Here is a 19,117-nt window from a genome sequence, read left to right on the forward strand (position 1 = left end):
GAGAACTGATGTCCAAATTGACTATAGGTACTTGTAGTCACTGATGAATTCTGTGAAAACTGGAACATTCTCCACATGATCAATACATTTACCTAATTTTAGCATTGTTAATATAATGGAGTGCAGAGTTAAGGATAGACTGAAATCATTCCAGATTAAATTGTATATGATTTATTCATTCTAGTGTGTAGCTGATAAAATGTATTTGTGAGGCCATGACCAATAAAGAACAGAAAACATCCTTTCCAAGGAATTGTTCTAAATTGCCAGTATGTGGATTTCTAATGTGTAGAACTGTGTTTCTGTATTTCCTGTGTCATATTTCCACTTAATCAAAAGCATTAATTGAGATGAGCTCAGTTGATTACAGCATGGTGCTAACATCACCAATGTTGTAGGTTTGAGCCCCATATGGGCAATTCACTTAAGAGCTGGATTTGATAATCCTTGCGTGTCCCTTCCCCAAATATTCTGTGATTAAATATGACTGACCAATTAAATCTTGCTGAATGTACTTTTATTTTCTGACTTACAAAAACCATGCTGTATAATTCTATAATATATCATTCATGAGGGCCATGGTTAAAATAGAAGTTATAGTTTGGTAATTTCTCAATTCAGCCACAAAATGTAACTGTCTCTGTCTAGCTCTATAAAGACCGGACAAGGCAGCCATAAAATACTGGACAAAGTTTCATAAAGCTGTTGTTATTAGGCAGAACACTCTAATTTCCTATCTTTTAGCTTTAATTATGCTAAAAGAAAAAAGAAACCGCACTAAAATGCACTTTTTACTGCTAAAATGGGTTTACACATTAAAACTGACAAGAGATCATCTACCAAGATGCACAGTGCCGTCCTCTCCCCTCCTACTTCAGCTTTCCACAGATGCTCTTTAGAAAGGGTGTTTGATCTTCCAATACTGACTTTAAGTCATGAAAAAATATCCATAAAATATATATTAAAAACTATAAAATACAATCACTCACTTTACTAGAAAAAAGATTTCTATGCTGAAAGTGACTGAAAGCATTGGGAAATGGATAGATGGCAGGGAAAGCAATATAGGCTTGTGTTGGAAAGAGGTATGTTAGCATACCTATGACCTCAAAAAGGAGAAGTATGAGAAATAACCTAGAAGGCACAGTCCAGAACATGCTCCCTGTTTCACTACCAAAATGTTTTTTAAAATTCTGCACTGATCTGTATTTGCTTAATTTAGGATGCAAGAAAATACTAGTTATCCACGAAAAATAAGCTCACAGGAGAGGAGTATTACTGCTGTAAATAAATTCTATTGTCAGAGGTTTCCCTGTATTCTTAATTCTGAAGTTGGTTTAAGTGTTTAAAAATATATAGAAAGAAATCACCTGTCTTCCATGACAGCCTCTGTTCTCTTTCTGCCTGTTATGTGAGAATGAATTTCTGTTTGCTTATGATCACTCTTCATTTTCAGGCTACCATGTATTTTCATCACTCTGGAGCAGACTTGGCTAATAGCTACTCCTGTCTTCTGAAGAAAATCTGCATTATATCCCCAATCTCATGCAATCATTCCATCACATAGTTGAAACATTTTATAGGAATGCTACAGATGCATTTGTGTTAATCCTTTCCTCCTGTAAGTTTCTTCCTAGTCAGTTTTGGAGAATTCTTCCAGGAGAACTAGATGAATCCCCAGATACTTTATTTCAAACTACATTCCATTTATCTAAGGTCAGGAAATGTGATGTAGGAAATAATTCTGCATTAACTGAAAGATGGGCTATTTAGCCTGTTGGGTCTTCTCCATTCATAATTTACCATACTCTCTGTGTCCTGTGGTGCAGCTGTGCTATGCTCACCACAAAGTGATAGTGTCCCTCAGACTTCCCACAGCACAGACAGGCAATTACAGAGTCTTGGTAGCTGATAGCTCATAGAGAGCTGTGTGAAAGTAAGGAGTGCCTAGATTAGGTCCACATAGATCTTTTAAAGTACTCTTCCTTTTGATAGTAACTGAAATAATTGACATGGACAATGTCCCCGGTTTTTGCATTCTTTTTGTTCAGTCACACTGCTCAGTTAAGAATCTCTGAAATACTACATTATCAGACAGAAGAAATGCCAGAGAGATTCCAAGTGCATATTCTTCCACGTAAAATGCAGGTTTGTGTCTTCCAATATAGCCCATTACATGTTTATATAATACAAGAACAAAAATGTATAAACTACCAATGAAAGTCCATTAAATATGGTTGAACGTTATAGCAACAGCTTATCTATTATCAGTTTCTAGAATGATACAGAAATTACTGGGCAAGAATTAGGTACACATGTACTTTATTTCAAAAGAACGCTCTGAAGTGCTCATTTTTAGAGTTCTATGTTTTTTATTACAATTACAAGATGAATGATGAAAGCTTTTCCACCCAGAAAACATTTCCTTGTGCCTATTAAGCAAAGAATTTGTAAATATTGTGGAAAACATTGTGACCTCAACAATCAATACACAATTCTAACAAGACAACATATCATAGGTAGCAATAGCATGAATTATACTTTCTATATAAGATGGTTTTGTGGAACCTGGATGTTGGGCAAATACTTCTTGTAGCTAATAATCAAATGTCACAATACATTTACTTGCACTGGATTATCCCAAAGACATTCTCAAAAGACCAACTGTATTGTGCAAACAAACACTAAAATTACATTCCTTCTCTCTAACAGTATTTAGGTGGCAAATTTAAGACCTAAGTCCTTACAAATGTCAGAGGATTTATGTTACCCATGTAAACTGCCCTCACAGCTGTCTTCCTGTACAGTAATAATTACTAAGATCTGTGTTAGAACCAATGTAATTTGCAATATATGCCTAGAATAAATATCTAACATCCAAATATTAACTAATCAAAGGTATGGGCTTTCCTATGTACACACAATAGGACAACATGGCAAAAGTAGAAAGCTGTACCTTTTACAGGTTTTCAAATATATTCTCACTTACTTGATGCTATTTCAATTTTGAATCCAAAGTACATTTACATAGATGTTTTCAAAGATGGGAGTTCACATGAAAGACAAAGTCCAAGCCACAGTACAGCAGAGTAGCCTTGCACAGCTCTCCCAGGTTAGGGGTGGCAGGTGCTGAGAGAGGACATGAGCCAGCCTCTGATCTGCTGGGAGCTGACATCACCCAGCTCCAGCTCCATACCCAGTTTAGACCACAGCCTGCCTTCCTGGCCTTCCTTGGCTGCCAAAGCAAAAAGTTGATTCTCTTCTGCAGGACATTCTGACCAGAAGCTTCTCTGAATGGAGCTTACTTTGGGTTGGCATTTTTTTATTTACTATGGGATGGACAGCCAGCTAACTCAGCTGACAGACACTGGGCAGGAACATCATGCTTCTTACCATTAACATTGCTCCTCTTCAGCTTCTGCTCAACACTGCTGCCACTTATCCTCTGTTTCTACCATAGTAAACTGCTTTCACAAGCTGTTTAATTTTGAGAGCTGCTCCAAACCCCTCAAATGGACTCCATCCCATGGTAACTGTAGCTCTAACGTGCTTTTAAGTAGTGCACTGAATATGCTTACACTCAGCTAGAAACTGGTGAAAATAATTCTCATAATTCTATTTTGAAAACTCTATCACTTGCCTACAAAGTAACTCCAGTAGCCAACAACTACTGTTTACACAGCATTTTCTATCCTTTGGTTTAGAGATAGAGACGATTTCTGTTCCCTAACCACAGCTGCTCATAAGTAATGAAGGGCAAGAAATGATACATTAATGTTACAGAAGTTCTCAAAGGTCTGACAAATAAAGCAATTATGCTTAAGAACATTTATTTTCTAAGTCAGTATCACAAATAACCAGAGGAATACTAAATGTTCTGTGGGAAAAGCAATATAGCTGCATAGGTGAAAAGTTGGTCCCATGGTACCTGAATGCAGTACCCCTATTCATCAGGATGAGAACTGGATTCTTGTAGGGATGTAGGTGTCATCACTTTAAAGGAGTTCTGTGTTTCAGCACAGTTGGAAATGGAAATGTGCATCATTCTCATACAGAACTCAACTGATTACTTCTTTTTTCCTACTTCCAAGATATTAACTAACTGTCAATGCTCTTAATGCTGCGAAAGTATTTCAAGCTATTAATGAAAGATAATTTATACCTCCATCAGCATATAAGCAAATGCTGAGCTCTGCTTACGTAAGCAATCCCCACTGACCATGATAATTACTGGTTCTCTATTTCCAGTCTCTTGTATGTATATTTGCTAGAATGAGGACCTCTAAATATGTATAAATGAATTGTCAACTATTCATGTAAAAAGTATGCTCCACTTTTTACTTACATGTAAAATTAAAAGGAGACACTACATATCACCTACTAACTTTTTGGTCAGGTGGTTTATGAAATGCTGGTCAGTGAAAGTCAACCAGTCACCTTAATGCTAGAAAATACATCTTTAGGAGAAACGACAGAGGGAGAGACATAAAAGGTTGAAAGCATAGAAGCAAACCCTCATAACTACTATGAAATCTCTATTGCTAGATGACCAGATTGAATCATCATTTAGGTAGGTGTCATCAAAGTTCACAATCTTGAAGTCCTTCTTAAGGTACGTGGCATTCAGTTTGTTCAGTGTTCGAGCAAAGGTATATTTAGATGCACAACTATATGCTTCCATATTGTAGACTTTGTGGAAATGCATATCAAAATATGGATTATCCTAAAAAAAAAAATTTGAGAGAGAATGAAATTACTACACACATTACAGAGTTAGAATTGCAATCTGTTGTTCTCTGCCTAGCTACCTACAGGGCTTTTTCTCAGTATGATGGGCTCTAAAGGACTCCACATACTTCTGCTATTCATCTTAAATGATATTTTAAAACTTTAAAAAGTAGCAGCTGTAATTCTTTGCCATTGGGAATTTTTTTTGAGTAAAACTTTCTAAGTTTTTGCAAGCAGTACACTCTACTTTATTGGTACAGTCTTGTTTTGAACTGAATCAGTTTTTATGCTGCCTAAAACACAGTATATGAAAAGCACTTGCCTGGGACTATAACTGTCTGTATCTGTGGAAGAAGAAGAATATTGATTGCTCTTCCTGCCTGAGTTGTACTTCTTTGTGCTTTCTGGCTCTTTGACACAATTAATTCTAGCAGCAGACAAATTCTTTTAAATTCTATGGATATGAATACCTATTATGAATATTTATAGCAGTGTTAATTACCCCATGAGTTTGAGGTTCAATTAAGCTTTTCTTTAATCAAAAATGAGACAGATTTTGATCATCCCAGCTGTAAAAGGCTGAATCATTTCTGAAGAATATTTTAGCACAACACTTCAGAAGAAAGTCTCCATTAAAATTTTTAATGAAATTTTGTTTTCAAATATACCCTATAATCTATTACATTAACTGCAATTTACACTGGAAGCTGCAGATGGAGAATTTTTATTACCAGTTATGATGACCAAATTAGAAAACACCCAGCTTCTGCCTGAGGTTTGAACCAGAGATGAAGGCTATTATAATAAACTAACAAACGAAAAAAGTTCACCTTCCTCTTCCTCTCCAACAGCGCAAATGTGATGTGGAGCCTCTCACATGCAATAAAGCCAAAATTTCTTGGTAACTTAATTTTATTTTTCAGATAATGCATTTTAATTGCATTTTAATACTTGCATTCTAAATTGCAAAACAAGAAAATTATTTTCTATGTATATAATACAGAATGTGACACTTACTGTATCTGCTTCTTTTCCATCAATCATCTCCAGATCTTTCAGAAACCACTTTTCAATTATTTCATATTTCTCCTCTTGGTCCACTCGCCAGTGTTTAACCATACATATTTCTACTTCTTTACTTTTAGTTACTAGAAGAAAAAAAGAGTTTAAATATGCAAGCAAGTATTTCCCAAAGTTAAACCCTGACAGCAGGGCTGTATGGGGTTATACTGGACTTGACAGCTTTATTTTGCCCAGGTAGTAGGAACAGTGCCATGTTGTTAGTCTAAGAAACCTGTCAGATTTTAGCAGATTTAGGATTTACCTTACCCACCCTGTGAAGAAAGAGTCTTTTGTTCAAAAGCCTTTCATGTGAATTCACTAGCACTGCAATGAAATCCTCATTCTGGCACTGGGTCTGCATTATCCTTCTTACTTCAAGAGGGAGACTTTTTTGGGGTGCTGCAGTTAGGAAATTGCAAAACCTGTTTTACCAAGGTTCTGCATTGACATGACTTCTGCTATACTTTCCATTCTGTGAAGAATGTGCTCTTATGAAGCCATAACTTTTTAAAAAAACTCTTATTTCCCTATATAGTATGTAAATGAAATCAACAATGAATTTTTTTCTTAAAGCTTCCAGTTGTCCAGTGCTGAATTAATAGAAATTACTGTTTTCCAACTTAGGCAGGAAATGAGATTAAAAAGAGCACGAAGATGCTCTTTGCAATAACTACCATTATTAATTGATTGCCTTGAGTGCTGACTAGGAGACTGGATTTCTGTAACAGACCATTACAAGTGTGAAAGGTACCAGAGCCTGAACAATCTCCTGCACATCCAGCTGCTGATGGCTGCACGGCAGGCCACAATCCCAAGCTATCTGGTAGCCCAAGTTATGGTCAAGAAGTCACCTACATCTGGCAGGAACATTTCGACATCACAGCACAAGGCTAGGAACACAGGAGCAAAATGCTTTCCTTTCTAAATACTGCCTGAATTTTTGAAACCCCATTTTTAAACTCCATTGGTTTTACCTTTTTCCTGGTAAAACATCTCTCATTCTCACCTGCTTATAAGAAAATCATTATTAAATAACAGCAAAGTATATATGTTAGAGATATTCCTTCTTTCCATTGTAAAGAAAAACAGTGGAAAATATATATATTTATCATAATTTCTCTCAACCTATAGCTTCCCTGCCTGGGAAATACAAATAATTTTTTTCCTTGGTCCTATCAATCATAGTTACTCAATCATTTTTACCAAAAGACCACCACTGTGTTATCTTCCATGGAGAAATGACAATGGTTTTCATTTGCAAGCAAATCTAGCACATCATTCCTAGGAAGTTCTCTTCATGCTTTCAGTTTCACCCATTTTGTTTGTTGGTGTGCCAGCTAGTAAGGGAATATGCTGTCTCCCTCAGAGTTAAAACTAAAGGAAGCAAGCCCAAACCCCAAGTCCTCTCCAAAATACAAAGGGACGTCCTAGGGCCCCCCCGATCCCCACACTGCCACTGCTGCACCCCTCCGACAAGAGAAATCCTATGACATAAAGACAGAGCAGAGATCTTATGCACAGTGAACACAGTGGTGAAACTTGGGTGTGCTATCTTCAGTTAAGAGATAAAAAAATATTTTCCTGCATTTTACATACTGTTTGATCTTACACTCAGTTAAAAAAGTCAAATAAATTTTTTTCATGGAGAGCATGAGCTCAGATCTACCATGTCACTCTATTAAGCTCTAGAAGCTTTGCTTGAGGTGGGCACAGCTATGGCAATACCTTCATAGAGGACAAAGTATTTCTTAAAGCCTCTCGTGGACTAAACACCTTTTCCAGTATCTCTGTAGGACAAAAATGTTATCTCCACCATTCCATCTTGGGTATACCAATACTGGGTTGTGAAAACTCCTGAATGGGGCTGCATTTCAACTCTATGTTCTTCTGGGGTTTAAGAACTGTTTTGTGAAAGGACACTGTCACCTGCATGCAAGAACTGGGACTTGCTGTTGGGAAATGAAAGGAAATAGTGTTGGCCATATGGCACCAAAAAAAGATTGTTCAGTTACCTACACCAGGATTCTGTTGTTACACACATTTCAAAAGGCATAGACCTGAAAGTTTTGACTGTAGTTTGACTGATTTTTTTTTTTTATGGTAATTTGAAATCAACAGAAACACACAGAGGTTGCATTGCAGGGATAAGATTTTAGCTAATGTGTTTTGCTCCTACAGAATCACAGCAGAACACAGTAGTGGCTGGCAGCTGGATGCAATCCATCTTTCAGAATCAGATTTCCACTCTACTCACCACTTACTCAACCGTGCCTGAATATATTAAGAGAGTGTAATATTGGATAGTGGAGAGATCCTACTCTTAATACTCTACGTGAGTTTTCCTTTATGTCTTTAGAGACTTCCAATCAGTAAATCTGATTAGAGGCTTACTTTAATGATTTGCTCTCCTCTACCTGAAAAAGAAATTTTTAGGAAAGATTTTAAAGACGCATAATGTTAATTCTCCTTTTTGGAAGTTTCACAACAATGAACTACTTATAGAACTCAACATGAAACTTATCATACTTCTACTGATAGTTTCATAAACTGTGAATGAGATTGGTATTTCTGTATGTTTAGAAGCCCTATGATACGCAGGAATTAATTCCTTAAAACTGCTTTTATAGTTCTAACATACAAAGCCTGTTCTACCAAAATTAAAAGAGTACAGGGAACATAGCTGGCTCAGGTTTCCAATAATCAGTAAAGCAGCTCATGTATTCTAAGGACTTCAGGTTTTTAGAAAGACAATGAACACAGAATACTGGATGCCAATCCCATATATGTCTCAAGCACACATTATTTCTACCTATTATATGTGTTTGGAACCTGAAGAGGAAACAGACTGAAAGAATCACCCACTTCAACCTAACTACTTACAGACAACATATCTCTTTTTATTATTTTTCAGTGGTTTGAAATAATAATTTAAAAAAACCCACACCAACCAGCTTTTCTGAAACCTCTACGAAACAGATTATTTACTTGAAAAGAAATTTAGACAGTAGCCAGATAATTACCACTTAAAGCAATTTTGTTTTACTCAAAGTAAAAATCTTGTTTTAGTCGAAGTTTATGCTAATTACTAACTCCAATGTGTATTTATTTAAACCACAAGTCTAATTTGTTCAAAGTGGCATAAGGACAATATGCAGGACGTTAGACCAAGCCGAGGGATAGTGCAGAAAATTTACAAATGTTTCCTGCAATGTTAATGCAGGAAAAAACCTGTAGAATTTGGAAAGAATCTGTAGAATCTAGTAAAGAATCTGTAGAAAAAGTGACTAGAACTATTGTAAGGGTTTGCTCTTTCCAGAGCAGTTCGGGCGCTCTCAGCGCTGCCCGGCCCGAGCACGGCTCTCAGCCGCGGGGCAGATGCGGTGTTTCCGCGCTGGTGTCAAGCCTGGAGCCGGCGTGCCTCACACCGGGACAGAACGCCGTGCTCGGGGGCTGCGGGAGCAGCGAGCCGGGCTCCGCGCTGTGCCGGGGAGCGCCTCGGCGGGACGAGGCTCTGCCCCGCTCCAGCCCGGGGGCGCTGAGCCCCAGCCCCGCTCCCTCGCCTTCCCCGCTCCCTCCGCTCCCGCAGAGCCCCGGAGCCCGGCCCGCCCGGCGGCTGCCCCGTACCTGCGGCGCACAGGTAATAGCGCTGGGCGCCCGCGCCCTCCACCTCGATGAACTCGTGCAGCCTCTGCCGCCGGGGCCCGAACAGCCTCTTGGCCAGGTCCTCCTTCACCAGCGAGGACATGGCACCCGCGGAGCTGCTCAGCGCCGGGCGCCGACCCCCCGCGCCCCGCGGCCGCCACGGGGCACCACGGCGGGGGCTGCGCTCCGCCCGCGCCGGGCCGCGGGGCGCGGGACAGCACGCATGGCCGGCACCGACACCGGACCTGCCCCCCGCCCCCCAGCAGCGCCGATAAAACTTCGGGCCAGCGCCGGGAGAGGCCGGGCCGCGGATTCCCCGCCCCGTGTGCCAGCAGGGCGCAGCGCCCGTACCGGCACCGGCTGCGCCGCCCCGCCGCTGAGCGAGCCAAGGGCTGGGGGTGCCGCGGGGCCCCCGCCCGAGCTGTCACCCGGCCGGGGAAGGACGCAAAACAATCACACTAGAGGCGATTTACCAAAAAAAAAAAAAAAAAAAAAAAAAAAAAAAAAAAAAGCTGTTAACGCAATTCTTTTTATCAGTAGATGAAAGCCCTGAGAATTTATAAAGGAATTAGATGGCATTACCAATGTTCCTTCAGTAATAGCTTTTTGGCTATTAATAGCGTTATGGACAAAATTACCTTATGCCACTCCTTGACTCCTTGTAAACAGAACGTGAACTCACGTCCAGAGGAGTCGTCAAACGCAGCCTGGGCACTACCCAAGAATGTTTGCACGTCTGAGAGGTCTTTCATATCAGACATAAATGTATTTGCAGAAATTTTGGTTGTTTCTGCCGTTCTGCAGGTTGTGGGTGAAGTTCCTGGAGCTGGGCGCTTTTCATGGTAGCCTGTGCTAGAGTTTTGCCCTTTGGACTAGTTTCTGGCCGCTTATAAAAGTTTGGATATTCTCTTCTTATTCTTATCTTCAAGCTTAGCAAATCTGGATACCTTACTAAGTTTTTCATTTTTGTGATCTCAATGCAACATAGAAGGAAATGTTACCTTGGAATGAAACTGAGTGCTAAAGTGAAGGCAAGATTTAGAATCTGAGGATATTTTAAAAATTGGCAATATTAGAATTAATTAGTGACTTAGGTCTACATGGTGCTGATGATGTGAAGCAAAATGGAATCAAGTTAAAATGATGCAAAATTAGGAAGAATCATCCTCTGCTATAGATACTAAGCATATTGGGTTGACATGTGGAAAAGGATTGTAAAGAAACTAGGTTTTGATTTATCATGCCTTCTTTTGATTGCAAACTGTGTTTGTAAATGCAGCTATGATTTTTGATATATAGATTAATTTCCTTCTTTGATTTGGGAGAGTAAAGTTACTCTAAGCATCAGGATTCATAAGTACGGTGCTTAGGGATAAATTTAATCTCCTAGCTTTAAAGTGTTATTTTAGGAAAAGAGCAGGATGCTCACTTGCAAACCAAGACATCCGCATATCAGGAAAATGCCTTCTTATGGAGACTTCCCAGAGGATATCTGAGGCACAGGATGCCCACAATTTTGATGACTTGGCCACGCCTTGAATATGAGACTGCTGTACAAACTGGCTTGCAGTTCACTTTGCCTCTCTGTCGGCCAGGCATTGGCAGAATTGGCAAGGCTGATACCCCAGGCTTCAGTTCATCACCACCAGTGTTAATAGTGCCATGGCTGGAGGTTTCAGTGCTCATATTCAGTGCCAGACTCCTCATTAGGAAGCAGATTTTGGCTCTGCCAGCCTGTAGCTCATGTTGTATCTCAGATATTTCAGTATTTTTTTCAGTTCTGAAGAAACAAAAGTACAGACAAAAATAGCTTTAAAAAAATACTTGCAGCTCTGGAATAATTTTCAATCAGTTTTTCCCATTTAAAGATTTAGGTGGTATCTAAGTAACTACCTAGAGGGCAAGTGAGGCATCACTGGCATCCTGGATGGGATGGAGCTAAGGCAAAAATGGTGCATAAATCTGATCTCTCTTGAATCAGATTTTCATTTTTCACTGTTTGATCATAATGTGAGTTTCCACAAGAGTGTTTTGAGATTTGATATATTAATATTCTTCTGCAATATCCTTTATTGTATCTCAAACGCTGCATTAAAAAAACCCAATAAGAATATGGGTCAAAAGGTGCAGTGATGAATTTAATGGGTAATGTTTTAATAGGAAACATAACAATTTTTAATTCACTATTGCTTTTGATTCTTTTGATTCTTTATTTACTCATCCTCTGTTACAACACAGCAGATTTCAGATCCACCTTAGCTGTGATAGTATAAGCCCAAATCCTCACAGTCCGAAAGGCAACAGCTGAGCTATAACTCACACAGCCAGCAAGGATACACTGAATGTGGACTGGGAACAACTTATCTGACACCCAACATCCCAGCCAGCCATCCCTACCTGAGATAGTACCACTCCTGAATGAGGATCTTATAAATCAGAAAAAACGAAGCTAATTGTTACAAGGATCACAAAGAAATTTACATCCAAATTTAACTGGGATTTACATGTAACTGTCCAAATAGATGAATTACAGACAATTGTGAAAGCCACACAACCCCTAACTTAGGCTCACAGTGTTATACAAAGGGAGAAGCAGTCACCAGGGAAGTGTCTTAGACCCTTCTGCTAGATATTAATTACTTATGTACATTTTCCCCCCCTGTTTTTCCCTTGCAATTTTTTCCTATGTCCAAATACAGTTTTCTTTACTGTACCCAGGATATTAACTTTAACAGATGTATCAGCAGATCCAAAAAGGATACATCTCTTTAAACTTCAGAGTTTCTCAATCACAGTGTTACGGTAAAAATCTATTCACCAGCTTTAGGAAAAATATTTGTGATGGGTCCCTCTACTTCTTTGAGTCTACCATTGGACATTAGGAAATGCATGCAATGTGATTACTTGAGGCTTGATCCAAAATGCATTAATTTGATAACAAAATTGTCTTTGATTCTGGTGGGCTTCAGAGCAGTCAGTGCAGGCACAGTACAATAGCTGCCGTATTTAGGGGGGACTTCACTGTGGAAGCATGTTGGAGCCTTCGAGAAGATGTACATTTGATCTTTCTCTCAGTTCCTGGCACACCTTACAAAGCAGTGTTTGCTGGAAGCACCTTTCCCATTGCTCCTTCTTTGACAATGTCATGAACTAATGGGAAGGAAAATGCAACATGAAGAATAACCTCAGAACTGCAAAGAATCCCTATAGACTGAAAAATATAATTTATAATAGGCTTTACTTTCTGATAGCTGCTGATTCTGTTTGAGGTTTCAGCAAGGTACAATTTTCTCTGTTAACAATTACTTTATTATCTGTAAATATTCTTCACAGCTTTGAGTCTCCAGAGCACTTATTTAATATCACAGATGATATATTAGCATGTAAGCTAGAAATTATGAATGACGTTCTACAGTGACCAAGCTGTACAGAGCAGTTTCCAAAGCTGACTTTAGAACACTAGTTCTGAACGATCATCGTATTTTCCCTGTGATTTACTAATGATTTTTCTCAGGTCTCTTTCCCCAGTGGCATTTATAGAGGATCTGACTCCTAATTATGGCTAGTAATTCCCATGTTTTTGTAGCTATGCCAATAGATCTCTGTGCAGTGAAGTATAAACCTAGCTGTGTTGTCCTGAAAACTCTTTGAAGCAGCAGAAATAGCAGGGTTTTATGCAGAAATGCTGTTCAGTAAGCAACAGCTTGAGACACTCAGTTTTAAAATAGGAGCATAGAAATACATGAAGTAGAAGAGGTCATTTGGTTAAAATGTTCTTGCAGAGCTGCCTTTCTCCTGATTGTTTTGGGGAGCCCATTAAAAGAGTGTTGTACCAATGCCAGGATATTTGGGTGCTCAAACAGACAATGATTCAAGATTTCATCCGTTCTGGTAAAGAAAACTAAATCCCAAAAGTAACTGGTGTCTCTAATGATATGATGCAATTACTTGGTTTTAAAAACCAGTACTGTACTCTTTTCTTGAAGAAAAGAGGTAAAAGAGTTTATTCTGGATTTTATTTAACTGATGCTCAAATTCCTCAAGTTTATATTGACTTTTTACTGGTTAATAATTTTCAAAATGTAATCATGAGTGTCACTGGCATAAATGGTCCCACACAATGCCAACATCCTATCCGAAATTTTCTTTTCAATAGTAAATAGACACATCCTTCATAGAATAGTAACCAGATGCTGTTTTATGGATGGAGTTTGAAAGCATATTTTGAAACATAACACAAAAGTATGAAGTATCCAACACTTCTATGAAGAGTTTACACGTTGAATTTTACACATATATGAACGAAAAATTATGGCTGTAAGCAAATTAACTTAGGTAATAGGACTTTCAGTTCCTGTTCAGCAGAGCTCCTAAAAGCACTTTGATAAATTGCAGCCACATTTAATTAATGGTGTGAAATCCTGGCATGATGGATTCATCACTCTGTTATTCAAATCTAACACGTTCAATATCATACAGTTCTCTTTGTGGAGGTAAAACCAGAAAGTTAAGAACAAAGAAAATTAAAAAAGGAAAAAAGTTAAAACAAATCCTATGAGTTTCTATGCATACAAATGACCATTAATCTTCTGACAACTGGAAGCTTTTGAAATTTCAGTTCAGGATTTTGACATCTGTGGCATATTTTACAAAAAATACAGAGGAGAGCACATAGTAGAGAGTAACATTGATCAAGAAGTCAAGAAGTATCTTGATAATACATTAGAAGTAAATTAGGTTGTTACACAAATCAAAGTGCCCTTTTATGTTCTCATTTTCTTGTAAATTTTTTAATAAATGGATTTTTTCTTCCAGAGTTACCCAGAACAACTTTAACAGATATTCTGTCAAAAGCCTCTTTATACTTTTTAATAATGATTTTCATCTCTATCTCTGTAGTTGCAAGTAATAAATTTAATTTGTCTTGGCACAAGAGCCACTCTCTTCTCTCATGAAAATTGAACATTATTATTAATGTAGATAGTCAATTACTTCAGATTAATGTGGATTTATATTTTAAATCAATACATCACTGTGATGCAAAGCACTCTTAAAACACTGTAAACTTCTGATGGATATCTAATCCATTTTTTAAAAATTCATAAAGTCGGGAATCTATAAAAGTGCGTAATTTGTGTGGATGTATTTAGGCCATGAGCGCATAGTTGACAACTGTGTGGCTTAAAGTATATCTTACTCTATATAGATCTTTGTGAGTTCTTATCCGGTCGGTCACTCAGAAATGTTAACGTCAAATACATCAAGAGAAGAAATAAAACACAAAATTTTGAGAGTAAATTCAATTCATTGTGGGAAAATACTGATAAGAGCATGGTGGACACATCTCCAAATGCTTTCAGAGGTGGCTGCTGTCACCAAAGAGGTCAATTAGTCAATTACAAAGTACAGAGATCAGTACAAGGATCATTAATGCAGATATAATGACATTAATGCAAATGTATGAGCATTTGTAAATTGCGTGATCTGACTTTAAACAAGTTTCTAGCATTCTCTTCCTGGAGTGTTGAAATGAAGACAAATGGCTGTTCTGCATTGTCCACTTAATGGAGTCCTGCACATGCAAGAAACTACTCGAAGATGGGAGTATTCACAGGACTAGTAGATCAGTAGATATGCTTTTCTCATAGCAGGATCAACTTGATCTAGCTCATTTATCTGGTCTGCTCCTAATCAGAGCCACAACTTCTGTAGGGGTCATGAAGTCTAATTTCGTGCATACCAAACTGCAGCACTTAAAGATTTCTAACCTTCTCTTTGCTTTACCCAGTGGATGTTCTTGGAACTCTCTGGGTACATAAACTGAGGAAGATTTGATGCAGGGTATTTGAAAAACAGACTAGGTGTGCAAGCCAAACTTCTGCTTTTTATGACTTGGGAACTCCTTAAAATTTGGTGTTGAAAACTTGGATTCATTATGGTTTTTTCCTTGATCTTCATTCAATTCTTATATTTCACTCCAGAACAGGAAATCAAAAACTAAAATTGTATATTGGTGTAAGATCAATAAAATAAAACTACAGGATGTTTCATAACATTTTTTGGCTGAAATTTGAGCTAAAACTAGAGAATATTGCGTAATGAGAAGATTCATTCAATTATGTCGTTTAGTGAATCCAGGCTAGAGGCTGTTTATTTTGTTTTCATATTTTGGTAATTTTTTTTAATAGCCTGGAAAGAATACTGAATGAAAGTATCAGATATATCTGTCCTTTCACCCCAATGATTCAAGCATTTTGCGACAGGTTAATGAATTTTCATTATGTCTGCCAAACATCATGACAGAATCGAGCCCTTTTACTGAACTAATTAAATAATTAATTTATTCTGCGACTGATTAAACCTGGTTTCCAAAGAATTCCTGCCTACTGGGTGGTTGAGTTTGTAGCAGAGCTGCATTATGGCTGTGGGGGACCTACTCCCTGCTTGGACATCAGACAAAGCTGGTGAGGGCTGCTGTGAGTCCCTGACCACAGAAGAAGTTTTGGTCATAATTAGTGTCTGATTGGACACCAGAGGACCCACATCAGCCCAGTTTCAGTTTCTTCTGGAGTGAGTGCCCTGGTGGAGCATGGACCCTGCTGAAGCTCGTGCTGCTATGGCGTGCTCCTCTTGGGTGGCTTTTTGAGCACCTATCAATGACATTAACCAAGAGGTGGGGAAACTGGGTGTGTGGCAATCATAACTGCATGCAACTGCATGTGTGCCTTTTGTGCAATTGCCTTTTGTAAAAATGTTTTCTAGGTTAGAATGTTGCAGATAATTATGATGGTTTAAGTTATAAACGTACATTTTAAATAATGAACACATAGCAACATGTATGCTACTGTGTTCCTTGATGCATTTTGTTTTTCATTGCTTTGCTTTGCTCCTCTTCTCTCCAGCTGCTTACCCTTGAAGCAAATGAATAATCCCATTGGATTAACTGTTCTCATTTAAAACAAAGTGCATGCATAAATATGTTTTGAAGTATTTTTCTTTCATTCAAATAATAACTTTTTGTACTGTTTTTCTTTTTAGTAGACACATTGACAGGAGTGCCCTGGGCAATGCTCAATTCAGGCTGTCTCATGTTGGAAGAGCTCTGTTACTCAAAGCCAGTGATTATTTTACAAATAACCTGGTTAACCTTGTTGTCTAGTTATTCTCCACAGTGAGAGTACACACAAGAGTAGCTCTGATACAAAGAAGGTAAAGTAGCTCTGATATCAAGAAGATAAAAGGAGTCATAATTAGCCAAAATGGAGAGTTTTCCCTGCCTTGACTCTGGAGTAGTGGTAAAGCAGGTGGAATATCAGTACAGAAAGAATCCATGTTGGGCCCATGCAAGTGGCCTTGCCTAAAATCAGCTGGATCCTGGTAATCAATGCTTTAGAGACATTCTAACCCTGAGATTGTGTTCAGTCTGTTATGTTTAGTAACCACCAGTAGACCTATCTTCTATGAAATTATCTAATTTAATTTTAAAATCATTTATACTTTTGTCCTCCTTACCATCCTTTGGCAGCGAGTTCCATAATTCTGTTAATCTGTTGGATTAAAAAAGTATTCATTTTTTTTTTTTCATTTCAAACCTGCTATCTGAAAATAGTAGAGGTCTGCCTGGACAGATCGCAACAAATTCTTTCTACTTTTTCCTATATTCTTGAAGCAATAGTAAGACAATAAATCACACCAGAAAGTTCAATATGTTTCAGCCACAGTCTCTGTAGTGGATAGAGCAGGTAAAAAATTAGCTACAGTATAAAAGTTGAAACTCAGGAGTAGCTGTTGGTTGAGTTTTTATTTGTGTAGTAGAAAGCATTCAAATATTAAATATTTCACAACCTGTATATTATTGTATTTTGTAAAGAATCTGTTTTATAGACTAAGATGTACCTCAGGACTTTTTCTGAAGAAACCAAAGATTTGTTTCTCAGATACTTCCCTATCACTACTGCAGAAACTTTTATAATTAAAATATATTTAGCGTCTGTGGGGAAAGTGGGATGCAACCCACATTATTTGCAGGGCCCAAGGTTTGCACATTCCCCTTGCTTCAGAACACATATTTTGAAAAGCTTAAGTATTTACTGAATAGTTGCTCCAAGCAAAGAAGCCAGCAAGACTGCAGGCAGGTAAGGAAAATAGATTTCTGCTGATAAATAATTAATCCAGTAATGCTGTTGCCCCTTATACATACCCATTGTATTTATGCAAATGTAATTTAGAAGGAGAAAGAGCATTTGCTTGGAGTGTGCTTGGAGTGCAACATTATTGATAGCTCTCATGTCTTAGGCTATTTCACTGGGAGCTGTCATTCCTGCCTTGAGCATGAGAGTGCTGATCCATCTGCTCCCAGCTTCCCAGTCCTGAGGGAGCTGCTCTTGGCAGCCTTTGCTGTGGGACAAAGAAGAGCAGGTGACAGTATTGAGCACTGGCAGTGTGTGTGCTCTGGGGAAATTTGGCCTGCAGGATATATTATTAGACATGAATGCTGGAGTACTAAAGTATGCCAGTAGTTTAAGAGAACTGTGACTATTTCTCATATTGAAGCAGCACTTTGCTTTGAGTCTTTGCTGTTATTTTACATTCTGCAGAGGGTAAAGAGAGAGAACAAGGGTAAAATGAGATAATTAAGGATGCATGAAAACAGTTTTTTGATACCAGGGCAATGAATATTCAAGATGGGAGATTTATATCTGATTATGGGATGTTTTTTTTAGGCTTTCATACTAGTTCAAAGACATTCTCTACAGCATTATCAAGTTTCTTTTTCTCACAATTAAGCAGGACAACAGACACAGAGGACAAGATATTTTTCTGCACTCTAAGTTTTAATACATTTATGTAAATGGAGTAATCCTCTTTTATTAAAATAAAGAGTAAAGAAATTTTGATTCCAATTTCTTAGTGGATACAAGATAAACAGGCTTTTTAGAGCTAATAGGTTTTTGTTTAGTCATATGAAGAGGATAAACCTTTTCTGTAGGCATGAGACTTGGTCTATAGCATTTGGCAAATATTGAAAAATATTGCCTCTTTTAAAAGGTTGCAGCATCAGCTGTCTCACTTATCATGAAGGTGACTGTTCAACTAGATACCAGTTCCTAGTGCTTACAGTTCCAAATTTTTGCAAGCTGACTGGGTTTTTTATGTCAGTTCACAGAATTGGCAGTATAATCAGTGTTCTGTTCTACCAAATATTTTCTTAATATTTCTAAAGTTTCAAATAGCCTTTTATAATATTTAAAAAATGGATTTTTTAACAAGTAACTCCAAAGAAGAGCAGAACATTTCTGTATTTGCCTAGTAAAACACACCTCCAAGCTATAATTTATTGAAAGTTAAAGGAAAGAACATTGCACCACTCTCCAAATAGGCAGTATTTTCAAATAAAGCCATACCCAAAATCTCATCAAAAAATGTTAATTATACCTCAGGCTCTTGACCTTGTGAAGTAAAATGTTGACAAGTATCTTTCTGATATTTTGCAAATGAAGCCACAGCCCCATCAAACTGTGTCCAAAGTAGTTAAGAAACAAATATCCACTGTAGAAAAATCAATGCTATGCTGCATGGCAAAACCAGTGTGCCATATAGAACACTCTTTAAAATGTTAAAGATGATTATTTAAATTTAAAATCCTTCAGTCCATATGAGAGACTTCTTAGCATCCCATCCTATC

At 38.0% G+C, this 19,117-nt stretch overlaps 1 protein-coding gene across 1 annotated transcript; it reads right to left on the reverse strand.

The window, feature by feature from the left end:
* Window positions 1-2,356: 2,356 nt before the first annotated feature.
* EXOC1L (exocyst complex component 1 like) lies at window positions 2,357-9,535 on the reverse strand. Its single transcript, XM_058024668.1, has 3 exons — window positions 9,415-9,535; window positions 5,746-5,876; window positions 2,357-4,723 (listed from the first exon to the last, which is right to left on the reverse strand). The coding sequence occupies exons 1-3, from the start codon at window positions 9,533-9,535 to the stop codon at window positions 4,460-4,462; spliced, it is 516 nt and encodes a 171-aa protein (XP_057880651.1). The 3' UTR covers window positions 2,357-4,459.
* Window positions 9,536-19,117: the final 9,582 nt, after the last annotated feature.

The sequence above is a fragment of the Melospiza georgiana genome, chromosome 5 (genome assembly GCF_028018845.1).
Source record: "Melospiza georgiana isolate bMelGeo1 chromosome 5, bMelGeo1.pri, whole genome shotgun sequence".
Taxonomy (NCBI): Eukaryota; Metazoa; Chordata; class Aves; order Passeriformes; family Passerellidae; genus Melospiza; species Melospiza georgiana.